The sequence below is a fragment of the Corvus kubaryi genome, unplaced genomic scaffold (genome assembly GCF_017639235.1).
Source record: "Corvus kubaryi isolate FWS band 111438036 unplaced genomic scaffold, C.kubaryi_AGA036_p1.0 split3-73, whole genome shotgun sequence".
Lineage (NCBI taxonomy): Eukaryota > Metazoa > Chordata > Aves > Passeriformes > Corvidae > Corvus > Corvus kubaryi.
Window position 1 is genome coordinate 29,869,004 of NW_024582091.1, and position 15,194 is coordinate 29,884,197.

At 42.2% G+C, this 15,194-nt stretch overlaps 2 protein-coding genes across 10 annotated transcripts in view; both read right to left on the reverse strand.

Annotated features, from left to right (window-relative positions):
* MCM9 (minichromosome maintenance 9 homologous recombination repair factor) overlaps nucleotides 1–8,443 on the reverse strand; it is a 49,095-nt gene extending 40,652 nt beyond the window's left edge. For both annotated transcript variants that reach the window (XM_042016703.1, XM_042016704.1), the window contains exons 1-5: nucleotides 8,341–8,443; nucleotides 7,416–7,732; nucleotides 3,262–3,578; nucleotides 1,538–1,619; nucleotides 410–610 (exon numbers count right to left, since the gene is read on the reverse strand). In XM_042016703.1, the coding sequence (XP_041872637.1) occupies nucleotides 410–610; nucleotides 1,538–1,619; nucleotides 3,262–3,578; nucleotides 7,416–7,725 (910 nt within the window). In that variant the 5' untranslated portion in view covers nucleotides 7,726–7,732; nucleotides 8,341–8,443. The remainder of the gene's footprint in view (nucleotides 1–409; nucleotides 611–1,537; nucleotides 1,620–3,261; nucleotides 3,579–7,415; nucleotides 7,733–8,340) is intronic.
* A 4,304-nt stretch (nucleotides 8,444–12,747) lies between these two features.
* FAM184A (family with sequence similarity 184 member A) overlaps nucleotides 12,748–15,194 on the reverse strand; it is a 74,558-nt gene continuing 72,111 nt past the window's right edge. For all 8 annotated transcript variants that reach the window (XM_042016716.1, XM_042016714.1, XM_042016711.1 and 5 more), the window contains one exon: nucleotides 12,748–14,508. In XM_042016716.1, the coding sequence (XP_041872650.1) occupies nucleotides 14,427–14,508 (82 nt within the window). In that variant the 3' untranslated portion in view covers nucleotides 12,748–14,426. The remainder of the gene's footprint in view (nucleotides 14,509–15,194) is intronic.

A 15,194-nucleotide genomic window follows, 5' to 3' on the forward strand; every position in this document is an offset into this window, starting at 1 on the left:
TGTGTCAGATTTCTCGCCCCAGAGGCAACAGCTGTGCTGACTAAATGCAGATCTAGTCCACACTATTTCTTCTAAGAAGGTATGCTTCTTCTTTCTTGATTATAAAGCACTTCTCTTTTTTTTCCTCTCATATTATTTCTCATTTCTTGTTAATAAATGTTCCAAAAAAGACTTGAATAGAAAGCTCAAAGAATGAAGATCAATGCAGTTGGTTTGGTACTTTCTTCTGCCCCCAGCCAGCAATATTAAAGTAAGAATTTCATATTCTTGTAGTGGAAAAAATATATTCTTGATGAATGGGTGGTGGGATAACATAATGGGGGGAACATGTGTTCAGTTACTGTATTTTCACTCCTGATTTCATCTCTATCCAATCAAGAGTCCTACTTAAAAGCTTTCAACTACTAACCTGCTAAGGGATCATTCCTATGCCTTTCCCAGAAGTCTTCAAATTCTTTGCGAACCTCTTCATCAATTACAACACCTGCTAGCTGCTCATTGTTCACTTTAACATAGTTGGCTTTTAAGACAAGCTCCAAGTCACAGCGTGCACCCTCGTGGAAAGGTTTCCACCTCTGCATTACCACTCCATACACTGTGATGTCATCTCCTAGAGGTAACAACAGAAATTAGTAAAGTAACATCTGACTTGAGACATGCAGACACTTCAGCTAGCTGTAATGCACAATAATGTGATCTAGAGCCTGTGTTACAGTTAATAAGGTTAAAAAAAAATCTAACAACTGAAAACAAAACCTCCTGCAGTTACTGGAAGTTGAAAACAAAGATAAGGTAGGTTGCTTGAGTCTGTGCTAGGAAGTTATGTCTTTCCACTTCTGTTTAAGGGAGGTGGATTCTTAAAGACATATCTCTGCTTGTTTCCTCTTTTAGAAGAGAGGAATTCCTGGTAAACTGTAGAAGCTCTTTCAATTAGATTAATTATACAAAAAAATCTTAGTCAAAACTTATTTAGCTTCTGGTAACTTTTGCGATGAATCACTTGTTAACATTCTGAGTAGAGTGTTCTTCTGAGAAAGTACAGCTACAAATTAATTTCTTGTGGAAATGTGCCTATCTGAGTATTTTTAGTCCACTCCTAATTTATCCTCCTGCCAATTAGCTGCTTCTTTGAAAGCCAAGTAGCTTTTTCCACCTGCAGCACTCCTTAGATAGGAGGTCAGGTTTCCTGGCTCTCCAGGCCTATGGAGGGGCACCTCACGCTGTGAGACTCAATCTCCCGGGGAGGTTTGGTGTTCTGCACTAACAAGTTTTATTATACTTTCTGTATGTCACAACACATTACTTATTGAAACTGATCTGTCAAACAGTCAAGATGTAACCTGGGGGTGCATGACATTTTCTAGAATGATCATCAGCTGCCACGCTAACGTTCAGCCTGAAACAGCAACGTGACAGATGAACACACCTCATTTGAGGAGCCCCCAGCACTGACAGCCACTTGACAGAGATTCATCTCAAATGGACAACTAAAAATTCTTGTGGGTACAAACATATGTAATTTATGCAATATCCTCACCAGACTTGCAACTGTCCACCAAGTCATCTTCCAGAACAACCATCATGCAACGAGGGATGCTTCCAACAGACAGCCTCTGAACCTAGGTGATGGGAAGGAAAAGCACTTCTTAAGAACAGCACCTTCAAAAGCCTTTAATTTACAGCTGCTCTGGCTTAAGGGCCTACTAGGGTCCTTTCCTGGGACTGAGGTCAGTTCTTGCTTTTTATCACAAAACTTACAGTAAGGATGCCAATGCTGCCCTGAGCTTAACAATGAAAGTTTAATGCTGATATTAATGCAAATGGGATTGGGTATTAAATTAGCAGAAGGTGCTCGGTGCTGGGAGATGTTGTGTGATTTCAATATCTTGCTGAAGAAAGCTCACTAAAGGAGGCCATTTGAAAGAGCTGATCCTTTTTTTTATTATAATTTATTACTAGATACTTCTTCGGTATGTAAAGTTGACTTTGGGTACTGAAGCATGTGCATGGGTTAGACAACCCTTCACTGAAGTATATACTGAGGGTTATTCTCTGTATTTTTCTGGTATTTAACCGTGACTTGATAGTTGGAGATTAAGTTTACACCTAGGTGTCAAGGATTAAATCAAAAACAGGAAAACCAAAATACATATTGACAAATGTGACAGTAACTCGTGTAACTCTCTTTCTTTTCTGCAGGGCAAACTATGCAATCTTGTCACAGTCCATTTCTAACCAGCAATCTTTCCATTTACACTTTACAGCTTTCAACAGTTTTGAGAGTATCCACTGCACAAGAACAAGTCAGAAGTACCTTTTCATTCTGCAACACAGGTCATACATGCTAGAATTCTTAATGTATTCACTCTCTGGTGCCTAGGAAGGTTAATTCACCCTTGTGTATCATCTAAATGGCCACAGGCAGTTCACATTATGTTCAGTACTGGTGGCATGCACAATTACTTGCAGAGCTCAGTAGGAAAGACAAGGGAAATTCACTCCTAGTTTAACTTTACTGTTTTTAATAAGCCCATGTTGCTTATTAAAGAGATCTATGTGTCACACGGTAGAAAAAAAAAAAAGTTAAAGAGATTTCCCATATGTCAGAAAAAATCATTGTATGTACATGCAATATAGGGCTTATTTCCCAGAAAGTTTTATTCCCTTACTTTTTTTGGTATTCTGAACTTTTAAGACCTTAATTTCTGACTTCATACATTCCTTCTCCACCTTGTCTGTACTTCCGCCCAGGGCTATCATCAGAAAACAAGCGCAAATTCTGCATCCAAGTTCTGTAAGGATCACATATGCAATAATTGTTGAATTCAATATTGGTTGAAGGGAAGAGACATTTGCAGACACCACGTATTGACCACACTGCACAGCTACAGCTGGCCCTGGCCAACACTGGGCTAGCTTTAGTCCTCAGAAGCAGTGTTGAACATCAACATCATGTACAGGAAGTGTTTAGAGAAACAATGCACACTTGGTATTATAGGGATTCAACGTGGAATGGAATTTCATCTATGGAAATTTCATCTATTAACTGACCGCTGGTATTTTGTACAATATTGAATGGAATTACCCAATAACAGAAGTCTGGTCTACACATTGGCTTAATTTTTAACTCTGACTGGAAACCTCTGACCAATGGGTTGCCAGGCTTCTTTCAGTCTTCTCGGGCATTAATTTCAAACAACAGCAGACATCTGTACTTTAATCTCTTCCCCTTTTTGTCTATGATTTTTTTTTTTTCCTTACCTGTTCCTGAATTTTGATTTCTTGATAGTCCCTGCAGCAGGTAGGAGAAGAGGTTGTTCCAGAGAGACACGTGAACTTGGTTGAGTTGCAGCCTTCCTCATTGAGACAGGCTGCTGGACGACAGAATGCGTAGTACTGCTCAAAGTCAGCCTTGACAACAAACACGTGCTTGCACTTGTTGCAGATGTAACTCCGTTCAAACTCCAGAACCTTCACCGAACTGGTACGTATGACAGTCCCAGTGACTGACAAAAAGTGTCCCACATCCTTGGATTTAGGGATGTGCTCTCGAGTCAGCTCTGGGCAAACAGGCAAACCTGTTAGACAAATATAGGTGCAGCATAAGGCTATGCTTATAAAACAAGGACTTATAATGCAGTTAAACAGAAAGATGAGAAAACATGCCAGACATGAACAGTAGCCATTGTTATTACTGTTTCATAAATGTGATTCAACTATTCATCTGTTGTACCATAAATCTGATTCATTGTCCTCAGATGGTGAAAATCATCAGACACTGAGCACTAGCTGAAAATGTTGCCATTTTACTCTCCGACTCTTGCCAAGGGGTGAATAGTCAAGAACAGTTTCCATTCATAGAAACAGATCCTGATATTCTCATATCTATATTAATTTAGATGCTCTTTTTGTAGATGTCATTTATTCTACAACTGGTTTATCTGAATTACAAATTTTCAGTTGTGCTAGTTAACTGTGCTTCAATGTTATTCCCACAGTTAAACAGGTGTAGCTCCTAATCTTGTGTGAATTCTCAAGTCTAAGCAAATTCACAGTCAGAGAGCATTTGACCTGAAATCCACACTGCATAGCAGAAAACCTCGAGCACAAGGAAGATAGCACAAAAAGAATGGAAAGGGGTTATGACCACAGCCAAAGCAAATTCACTTGTACATTCAAATGCACAGGGACAGGACACTTTCCACTTGGTCTCCTTTAATTCCCCCCAGCAGCTAGTTCAGTCATGCGCTGATCCCACTCAGTGTTCACCCATCACTTGGCACCAGAGTGGCTGAAATCCTCAGGAAGATTAATCTCTCTCAACAACCTACAAAGTGTTAATAAAAATAAATAGTCCCTGAAATGCTCACCTGAGCAATAAAAAGTATTACCTATTCAGAAATTAGTAATGAACTACAAGATACTAATAATTATAAACTTAATTTCTTAGTCTTACTTCCAAAACAGAGCTAGGAAACAGATGTAAAACTACAAATTATGTTTCTAAGGGGACTGAAACTATTTGTGTGTTTAGGTCAAATCTTCTCAGTAGCTTTAGCTGCTAAAAAAAAAAAAAAAAAAAAAAAAAAAGAGTCATATTTATTTCAATGTTTTCAAACCCAAATGCCTTATTTCAGACATGCAGAAACATTCTGGTTTGATGCTTTTAAGCAACACTTGGCCTTCTGCTTTTGTTTAAAGAAAGTATTTTTAACTATTAAACTAATTTTAAAGGGTAAGAGAATAAAGTAGAAAAAGTAGAACTAAATAATCAGGAAAAGAAAGTATTTTGTGAAACTGCAAACAATTTTTTCTGCTTGACTCTAATAAAGCTATTTAAATGTTCTACCAAGCCTGTTGAAATTTTCATTCTACCACAGATTTGCATTTCTAGTCAGTTTAGGGGAAAAAAAATCCGTTATTTCTCCACCTGTTTTGGCATTTTTTTCTTAGTTCAGTATTGCTGGCCCTGAAAAAACTTTGCAAAATGCATCACATCTTACACTAGAGAGAGCTGCAGCACTGTTGTCAGGATATATGACGATCCTCTCTGTGAACTTTGAAGAGCCAAGAGTCTAAATGTGCTCCAAAAAGAGCCTTCATTCGGACCACACTAGACTGCTTGACAAACTCTAATTGCGTGTGTGCCCCTTTGAACCAACTTTACTGTATTAGTCACAAAAAGGCTATTAGAAAATACCAGAAGCAGCTTGGCCCTCAGTAACAGACACAGCGGTGCTCAGACTAATGACAAGTAAGGAAAAATCATTTCATGGATTTGTAGCAAAAAGCTGAAGTTACACAATCAAATTCCTACAATGCTGAAATTCAGATAAAGAACTTTATCTTTTACTTTCTTCAGTGAACTCAAGCTAATAATCCATTATTAATTACTGCATATCCACACTCCTTCAATCCTTTTTGAACCCCTAGATGCCCTGTCCATATTGGTAGAAAGTGCTGAGATTGTTTCTTACACCTGGTGTAAGCAAAATCACTTTTCCTCACTTAGTTCCAAGCCTGACACACAGATCCATCACCCACACTCCTGGTAGTTGCCTGCTGCTCCCATCAAGAATATTGCACCACCTTCTCATTCCCTCCTTATCTGACATGGGAACGGGAAGTGACACTCCAAGATGAGAATCCTGAAGGTAATCAGAACCCAGCATCTACTTAAAAGGTAACAGTATCATGGGAAAATTTGGGTGGAAAAAAGGCTATAGAAAACTCAGGTTATTTGTTTTGTTTCTTCTGCAGTGAGCCTTTTGGCGGTACAGAACATTAACCAAATTCTGTGGACAGATGTTATTTTGATCCAGCTAGACTTGTCAAGGATAACTCCCCCTGTTCTTCATCAATTTCCCTCCAGTTTAGAGATGGAATTATCTGTGACTTTGCTAACTGAATTCTTCTATCAATGATCAGTCAGGCTTGCTTTTATCAGTTATTAAAACTATTTGATCAAGGCGGCTAATTTTGCTGGAGGTTGATAAGTGAACATTTAGACAAAACATCACTGTGGGAGAAATTATCAGCTCCAGCAAGAGGCTGATAAGAGGAAAAGGAATGTCTTAAAGACACCACTACTCATGCAGAGATCATTTCCCCTTGCTGTATTCCTTCTAATACTTCCTGGCAGCTTTTTAAATAATAATATGTGGAGTCTTTTTTGATGCTGAAGCCCTCAATAATGTAAATGCATCTCAGAACACTAGGAGTAAAGTTTTACCTCATTCATGCTTTCATAAGTACAGGGAGGTGCCCGAGGTCAAATTTCAGTACAACACAGAGGCCATCCTTTTACCTCACATACTCATCAGCTGTGTATAAGCTCCTCAGCACCTGAATACCACAAGCTAAATATATTTCTGATGTATGCGTTGTCATTACAACATTTTTATGGAAACTCACTGGGATGAAACACAGGCCTATTTACCAACTGTGATTTATCCAAATTCAAGCTGCCAAAAGACTGAATGATCATAAGTCACTCCACAACAGGACAGGGGAGGGAAACACAGGCTGCCAGCTCTTGGCTTTGCAGACTATTGCTCCAAATTGTTATGATCAGAAATGACCAGAAGGGAGGGTGCCACTGCTGACCCAGTTTCCCACAACAGGCAAAAAAGACATTTCAACCCCCGAACCTGCACTCCACATTTACCAAACCTCAGAGCTACTAAAGATTTCCTAATAATAAGGAATAATTTTATATCATCTTGCAGTGAAAAAATTTACGGAATCCTCCATTAAGGATCACGCCTTCCAACAGTTTGTTCCAATTTTATGACAAGCAATTTTGTAACAGTTAAGCATAAAATTCAACAGTTTCAGATGAAATTGTTACAAGACAATTCAAAATTTAGACTTTGCCTCTTCTGGAAGATGGCTGGAGCCAATAAGGACTGGGAGCCAGCTGGCATGGTAAGGAAGTCAACCTGCAGTAAAACTTAGGAACTACGTATCTTCCCCTAAAACTTTTTTTTTCCTGGACTTTTTTTTCCTTCTTCCTTTTACTTCTCTCTAGACTTTCTGCCTAAAAGTGAAATAATGTAAAACCAGCTACTGCTTTAAGGAGTCTTTGCCTTGTAAAGGCTTTGGTGTAAGCCCTGACCCAGCGAGAGATGCCAACCATTGCATGCACGCCAGTGGGTACGGCCACGGCTTTTCTTTTGGGAGTTGGTCTACACACATCCATGTGTTTGTACGTGTCCTTTGCTGCTTAATAAACACTGAGGATTCCCCACTTCTTCAAAAACTGAAACGGCAAGAATTAAACTTGCTCATTCCACGGCGCCCCAATAGTTTGTTACAGAGTAAGGAAATTTTGGCAGTTTCCCTGAAGAGTCAGAAAATGTTGGCAGTCCTGTCTGAGAGGTGCAGCTCGCTGCAGCCCCCGCCCCACCACTCACCCGAGACCCTGGCGTGGAGGTTCTGCTTGAGGCTGAGCTGCGCCGGGTCCGCGCTGTCCTGCAGCGCTGCCAGCGCAGCCCGGCGCAGCGCGCTGTCGAAAATCGGGAGCACCTCGCTGGGGAAGGCGTTGAAGTACTCCCCGATCTCCATGTTGGTCTCAAAGAGCGTCAAGGCGTCGACGACGACGGGGTAGTGCGCCTGGTCGTCCGCCTCCCTCAGGATGCTCAGGATTTCGTCCCTGTGGTGCTCCAGCACGTAGGACTCGAACACCTGCCCGATGAGGCTCACCTGGTCCGCGCTCAGCACCATGTTGTCCCTGCGCGGGGGCAAGGCGCGAGGAGGCGGTCACACAGCGGCGCAACCCGGTGCGGCCACGCTCCGGGCGGGAAACTTTGTCTTTCTCAGGGAAAAGCCCATCGCGGAGCCAGGCGAGGCGGGGCGGGGCGCGGCTCATGAGGTCGGGCAGGGAAACCTCGACACAGCGGCACCACTGCCCCGCCGCTGCCCGGCGCCGGGACCGCGCCAGGCACCGGGGCCGGGCCGAGCCTCCCCCCGCCCCTCAGCGACGGCTCCCGCCAACCCAGCCCGCCCGGCCCCCGCCAGCCGGTGCCGCCCTCCCGCCGGGGTGGGCGGGGAGCGGGCGGGGCGCTCCTCTCCGCTAATGGGAAAAGCGAACCCGCGCGGCCATCCTTTCCCTCGCTGTGCTGGCGGTGAGGGCGGGTGGCTGCCGCACCGCCTTACCCGGCCCTCCCGTCCCGGCCGCCGCCAGCACGGCAAGTTCTGAAGGCGGCCAGGCGGGCGCTACCCCAAGCGCGTCCCGTCCTTCCTCACCGCCGGGCAGCGAGGGGTGCGCTGCGCTCCCAGCACCGCGCCCGCCGGGCGAGGAGGGCAGCGCTCCGCGGCCGCCCCGCTCCCGCTCGGTACCTGCAGCGGGGCTGCCTCGCTCCCGCCGGTTCCCGCCGCGCTGAGGCAGCGCCCGCAGCTCCCTCACCCGGCGGGAGGAGCGGCTCCGTCCCCGCCCCTCCGCGCCTCTCCACGCCCGGGCCCGGCGGGCTCTGAGCGGGGCGGGGCGTCGGAGAGCGGCTGGGGCGCTTCCCGCGGGAGAACCGGCCCTCCCAGGAGCAGGCGAGGGGCGGCAAGTCCGGCACGAGGGACACTCCAGCTGCTCGGCCTCTCGGGAACAAAAGATCCACCTACGGGTTCTCCGGGCAATGGTGCCGCACTCTGCACCCCGTGGCAGAGACGCTGCTCCTGTACAGCGGGGGAGGATTGCGAGGCGGGGGGACAGGGGGCTCTGGGCAGGGGTAGCCCCAAGGCTGCTCCCTACAAGTTCCCTCTCCACCCCCGCGGGTTACACCTCGAAGTTTAAATTTGGCTTCTTTAGAGGGAGCTGCACGACAAACCAGCCACTTTCCCCTTCTAAATGAGGGCATAGTAGAGTCTGAGGAGTGGGGGTTTTATGCTTAGTGTAACCAAAAATTAGGGTTTGTTGCAGGCTCTAAAGCTTTCGCTTTTGCCCAGAATTTACAGTATGGTATTTTGAAAAAGTTCTTATTTGTATTTTTTCCCTGTGTATAACAACCCAGTGACATGCTCTACAACTATTTGAAATATTTTGGGTTTTAGCTAATTCTGTATCAAAATCGTGTTCAAGGCTGTTACCATTCGGTTTAAACCCAGAAGAGCTAAGAGAACCAAATCTCTGTCTATAAAACGAAAAGAACTTTGAAGGTTCAAAACATACCCAAAAAACATCATTAAACCAAACGAGTTTAAATGTTGGTGCGAAAAAAATAGTTGTTTTTTTTTTTTTTAATAGTAAAAGGGGCAAAGAGAAAGAAAGAAATGTGCATGGGGGGACAGGGAGAGAGTGACGGGGCTCAGGTGGAAGCATGTCACCCTTCCGAGGGTCTCGAGAACGACGTCTCGTTGCTCTCCTCCATCCGGTCCTCTCGGTGATGAGGGTCCCCCGCCGCCCCGCCGGATCCAGTGGATTGATACACGTTTTGGGCAGGTGGAAACGCCCGCGTGCCTCCCCTAAGGGGGCTAGCTTTGACACTGTCCCTTGCAACACCCTGGACCTGTAGCACATGCTGCAGTGCTCTGGTGCAGGGTCTGGGGACCCCTTTGGGGAGCCTTTGAGGGGCGATGACACCCCCTCTGCTGTGGATAAGCTTTTTCCCCGGTGAAGTGCCCCACAGCTGAGCTCGTCTGCACGGCGGAGGGTGGGTGTTAACTGCCCCTCACCAGAGGCTTTTCCACTACACACCCAAAGCCTTTCCCCCCCCACCCTTTGGTTCGAGGGTCTGTGCGAAGCCTGGCAGCTGAAAGCCCTGAGGCTGCGGTCTCCACCCCGAGGGTATTGAGCCTGTGCTCTGCGAACGTATTCTTCCCCAGCCCTGAGTGGTTACTTTATCTTCTCTTCATCAGCGAGCAGTCCAGGGCCACAGTCAGAGCCCCATTCAGGGTGTGATAGTCTTCTCTGGAGCTATAATACAGTTTTTTGCTATAATAGGCAGAAGTCCTTCATTAAAATGTTTCAGTCATAAGCTATAATATTTCAGTCTCCGACACAGGCAAAAGGAGTTTCTCGAGCAGTTTGCCTGTTCCCTCCAGTCACTTTGCAGCATGTGTGCACACTTGCTAACAAGTGCTGTGCTTGCATGTTTGAATTCTGTCCTCACGGAGTTCAGTATAAGAAGACTGTCTTCTGATTTATTTGTGTATTTTCTTGGTACCTCTGAAAAGGTATTTGAATATCTTTTTCATACATCCATTCAAGTCTTGCAATATCAGAGAGCATAGCTTTATGTCCCCATAACTTCAAAGTGTTGAGCGATCTTAAATCTTCTCTCCCTCCATTCAGCTTCTCACTCTCAGGACCTCCCACTGTTGGCCTGTATTAATGATGAATTATGGATAGGCAATCAAAACAAAAATCACTGCCCGTGTAAGATCTTAACCAAAAAATGTACTACAATAAAACTATTAGTTCTATAATAAAAACATATCAGAAGAAATGTACACAGTTTACATTTTAATACAAAATTTTACAGTTGGTGGAGGGGAAAAATAACACTTTTCAAACAAAATATCCTTTAGATGCCTTATTACCAAGTTATGATGTATGGCTTCAATATATAAAGCAACTGCCTTAGTGCTTTCATAAAACTAAGATAATTAATTGTAATGTCTAGCATGCTGGGTTTTTTTTCCTCCGAGTCCTGTTTAAATGTGATCTTAATGAATAAGAAAGCTGCAGTGGTTACTCCACCTCTTGACTATATTATCTTACTATCCATGAGGTCATCTGAAGAATGTTTGGCCAGCAAAGAAGGGAATGGTCTTGAAATGTTTGGGGGGAAAGTTCGTGTGGAATTTCACAGGTACTTTAAATCACAAATCAGATTTCTCTGAATTGCTACTCCACATGCTATCAGAAGAGGGTTCTGCATAGGACTCCTGTCTAGTGAATCAGTGGGTGGAACTTCAGTTACCTCTCCCGCCATTATCTGCAAACACAAACTTCTTCAGGGTACTTGTAGATGTTGCCTAAATCCTCACCTGAAGGAAAAAGTGTTTCCAGCAAAAGACTGCTTCATGGAGACTATAAAGAGGAAGTGTTTTAGCCCCTAGAAATGTCTCTAGAAGAAAAATACATTTTGTTTTATAAAGTGGTCCTGGAGTAACTAATTTAATAGATATAGCTGCAAAGGCACTGCTGACATCTGCACTTAAAATATAAATTGATCACTGTGAAAATTCAAAACAAGCCCTTTCCCTGGTATATGCTTTCAGTGTCAACTTCTACCAGTTTATAGTGCTGTCTTGCAAGATACAAAACCGGGCTGCTATTTTCTAATGATGAGACACAGTAATTGCTACACATTTGTTAGCACAGTTAACTGGCTTCTGCTGTGGCAGAGCTGTCATCTTCGTGAATTCCTGGAGGTGTCCATGTGTGCATGTCCTCAGACTGCGTTTGTAGCCTAAACAACCAGTGCAGCAGTATGAAAAACAGTCCAGCTGCCTGCAACTGGGGCAGCTGATTTTTCAACTACAGAGCATGTAGCAGATGTTGGTATGTAAAGGCTATGATCAGGTAGTGGTTCCTACAAGAAAAAACTCAAGTTTTGTCAACTTATTATTTAATAGTAACCAGTAATGGTTATGTGCTCAGCTGAGTAATGAAGAAGTGTTTACTCAACAAGAAGTTATCAAAAACTGTATTATGCCCTTTGGAAAATCCACGAGGTAGCCGCGTTTGAAATCATGGTGCAAAACAGGACAGGAAAAAGTAATTGTTTCAAACGAGTAGATGGAGACAGTGCTGGCAGTTACCAGCCTGAAAAGCTCTCTTGTCCTCGATTCGGACCACTTGCCTGGTTTGTCTCAGCTTTCCGCTTGGAATAATGGTTTTCTTACATAAACCAGGGTTTTTTGGTTTGGTGGGGGTTTTTTTTTTGGTTTTTTTTTTTTTTTTTTTGCTTTCAGGTCCCTCCTGATAGTCTTGTGTGGTAATAAAGACAAAGACTTAAAACTGCTCTGCTTTTCAGTTTTACAGAATACAGTGTGTGCCCTCAATCTAGGTTTTCTTCAGGAGAGTACAAGAACTGCCCATTAATGCTGTGGTCAGGGCGGAGGTACAGTGTGCAGCTGGGACACTGCCAGCAAGGCTGCACAAAAGCTGAGAAAGGCTCATGGATCCCACAGGTTAGGGGAAGATTTAGACCAAGCAGCATGAATATGGTTGGAAGTTCATGTGGCTGTAAAACTTGGGCTCCAGACTATACCCTAAAGTGTGTCTCTCGGCAGCTGAGGCTGAGGCTGCCTATGAACTCGTGAAGCACTTCTAGCTTCTTCCAGAATACCAGACATGGCAAAGATGGGGAACACAATGGCATAGGCATCACGCAAGTTCCTTAATACCAAAAGCCAGATACTAACTTCTTTTATGAATACATTTTAAAGAGTTCTTGATGCCATTTGGTAGAAAATAAAATTTTTCCCAGTTTCCTCTGGTTGTTTTTTTGGCATTGTATTTTGGGTTGGTTTTGGGACTTTTTTTTTTTTGGCTGGCTTTTGGTTTGAACAGACTGATAAGGTTGCTGACTGTGGAAGATATGGTAATAGTGCTTCTTAACATTCAGATGCCTACTAGTAAAAAAACAATGGGCACACCTTTCACTGAATAGGTAAATGTAGGGATCACTGTCTTCATATGCCTGTTCAGTTATTCATTCTGTATGTAAAAATGCACAAACGAAGTTGGGAATGGGAGAAGGCAGCTGATGCCTTGCAAAGCATCCAAGAAAAAATACGCAACACTCATTTCAGAACATTATAACAAAATGATCTAGTGAATTTTATTTTGGGTAACAGCCAAGAAATCTGACATTTTGCCCAATATGGCTTTCTTCTAAAATTAAAAAGTTGCATATACTTACAGTTGAGTCCACCAGCTACAGAAAATCTGTTGTATACATTTTTAATCCATGGCAGCATCACCAGAATACAGCTTTCAGTGGTGTTTTCAAGGTGAATTATATGATAGAAGTTTTGAAATGTGCATTTAGAAGATTTTTATATTGTTTATATGAAAACATACAAATTTTTCATTTATACATATAGTACATATAAAACTCATTGTAATTAGCAAGTATCTTCATCTGGGTATTTACCTCTGTGCATATAGCAAAAAAAGGATGCAGTTTAGGGCTTTAGATGAAATATTAAAGTTCAAAACCTTTGTATACGCTAACTAGAACCTTATTCAAATAACTCAAACATATTTTTTCCTGCTTTTAAAAGATAAGAGATTCAGCTTAAAAATACATTCATAAAACAAAGACAATATTCTCCCTGAGACTACCAGTGTGAGTTAATTTGTGGTAATCTTTGAATGAAAAAATATAAAAAAGACAATAAGCTCTGGTTTTCTCTATGCTGCAACAAATTTCTTGAGCAACACTGACATCATAAAAGGTACAGATTGCGGAATCATGCTCACGAGCTGAAAAACAGTTTCATATATCAGTTTAAGAAAAATTCAATATAGACAAGGGAAGGTAACTAAGTTTTAATGAAAAATCTGTATCTGTAGTATGTATTAATGGGAAAAAGTTGTGTAGTTGGTTTTTGTTCATTTGTGGCATCTGTTTTTTTTCATTTCAGACATGAATTTTATCCAAAGCAAGACTATATGCTCAAACTGTAGATTCTTGATTTATACAGAGATACCTAGAACAGTTTTCTAAATATTTCAAGCATTTGTTTTTGTTAATATTCATAAAAGAAATACAGAACCTGTGGGAACAGTTTCTGCTTAAATTTAATGATAAAATGTTTGATTATAACTAGATGGTGAAGTCTCATAAGCAACAGGTGAGGAGTCAGCCCCCCTCCCCAACAAACAGCTCCTGGTTTGTGGCTTTTTTCATCTTCTATCAGAATCAATCTGCTCTGAAGGCCAGCAGCTACACTAGTTTTATTTAGCATTCTTCCTTTTAAATGTTAGCCAGAGAGGGTTTTTAAACTGCTACAAAGTAACAGAATCGGGATGCATTAAATATATCCTGCCCAAATTGGAGAGAGTGAGAGATATATATTTTTTCTTTTACAATTCAAGATGTATTTATAGTAACCATGCAATTATGTTATTTGGGGGAAAAGCCTTACCTGAAATCAAAGAAAACACATTTATAGGAAAAAGGGGGAAAGCATTATTTTTGTTCTACCAAAATTTATTATGTAGTAATTACAAAGTTTAAAGATTCTTCCATTTTAAATAAAAATAATAGTTATAATTACACATATTGTATAGTACCATGTCAGGTGATTCCAACAAATATAACATGTAATACAGTGCAGTTTCAAATCAGAAAGACAAATACCTCCTCATTCACAGTGTTTGACAAATTACAGGAAAGCTTGTTCACATGAGGGTTTACTTAAGGTCATGCTCTTATAAACAGTCCACATCACGCTGTGCCACAAAAACAAATCATCTCTCAGAACGTGAAGTATCGGGCAAACCACTCCTGGCGTTGTGGATCTGGTGAAGCCACTGGTGAGGCATCAGTCTGAGGAGGGCTAAATTCACAGAAAGAAAAAGAACAATTATCCTACAACTACATGAAAAGTACAACTGCTAGGAGAAGAAAAAAAAAATCACAGAGAATATTCGGTAAGGAACACAGTCTGTTTTTCCATGGCTTAATTATCAGTGTGCCTTAGGACGTGATTTAATGTCTCCCTATAGAATCTGTGATCATCCACTCCATTGGAGAGCATCAGCAGCATGGACAAGTCAGTTCAGAAGCCACATTACGGGGCGGGCAAGTAGTATTTTGGAAAACATAATTTTAAATCTCATAAATAGCTGTAGTTTTCAGGAAGAATAAAAAGAGTTTTCTTGGAAAAGCACGACTGTAGAAGGTCCTCTTTTAGCATCCTTTTCCTGTGGTAAAGTTAATTTTGAAAAATATGATGTGAACATCATATTTGTAGACATGTGCTCACAAAGACTGGCTGGCAACTGAACAGAAATACACACTGTTGTAGTACTTAACACCTATCACAAATACCACTTGCAATTGTTCATGCACACACTTAAAATATGCCAAAATACTGGAAAAAACAAACTGCTGCACTGCAAACAGCATTTGGCTCCTCTTTGAACACTTAACATTCTCACAAAATGAGCAGGAAAGAATTTAAATTTAATTATACAAGTTCCTTTATCGGTAAAAATTGGTAGTAAAATAACCTCTACTACA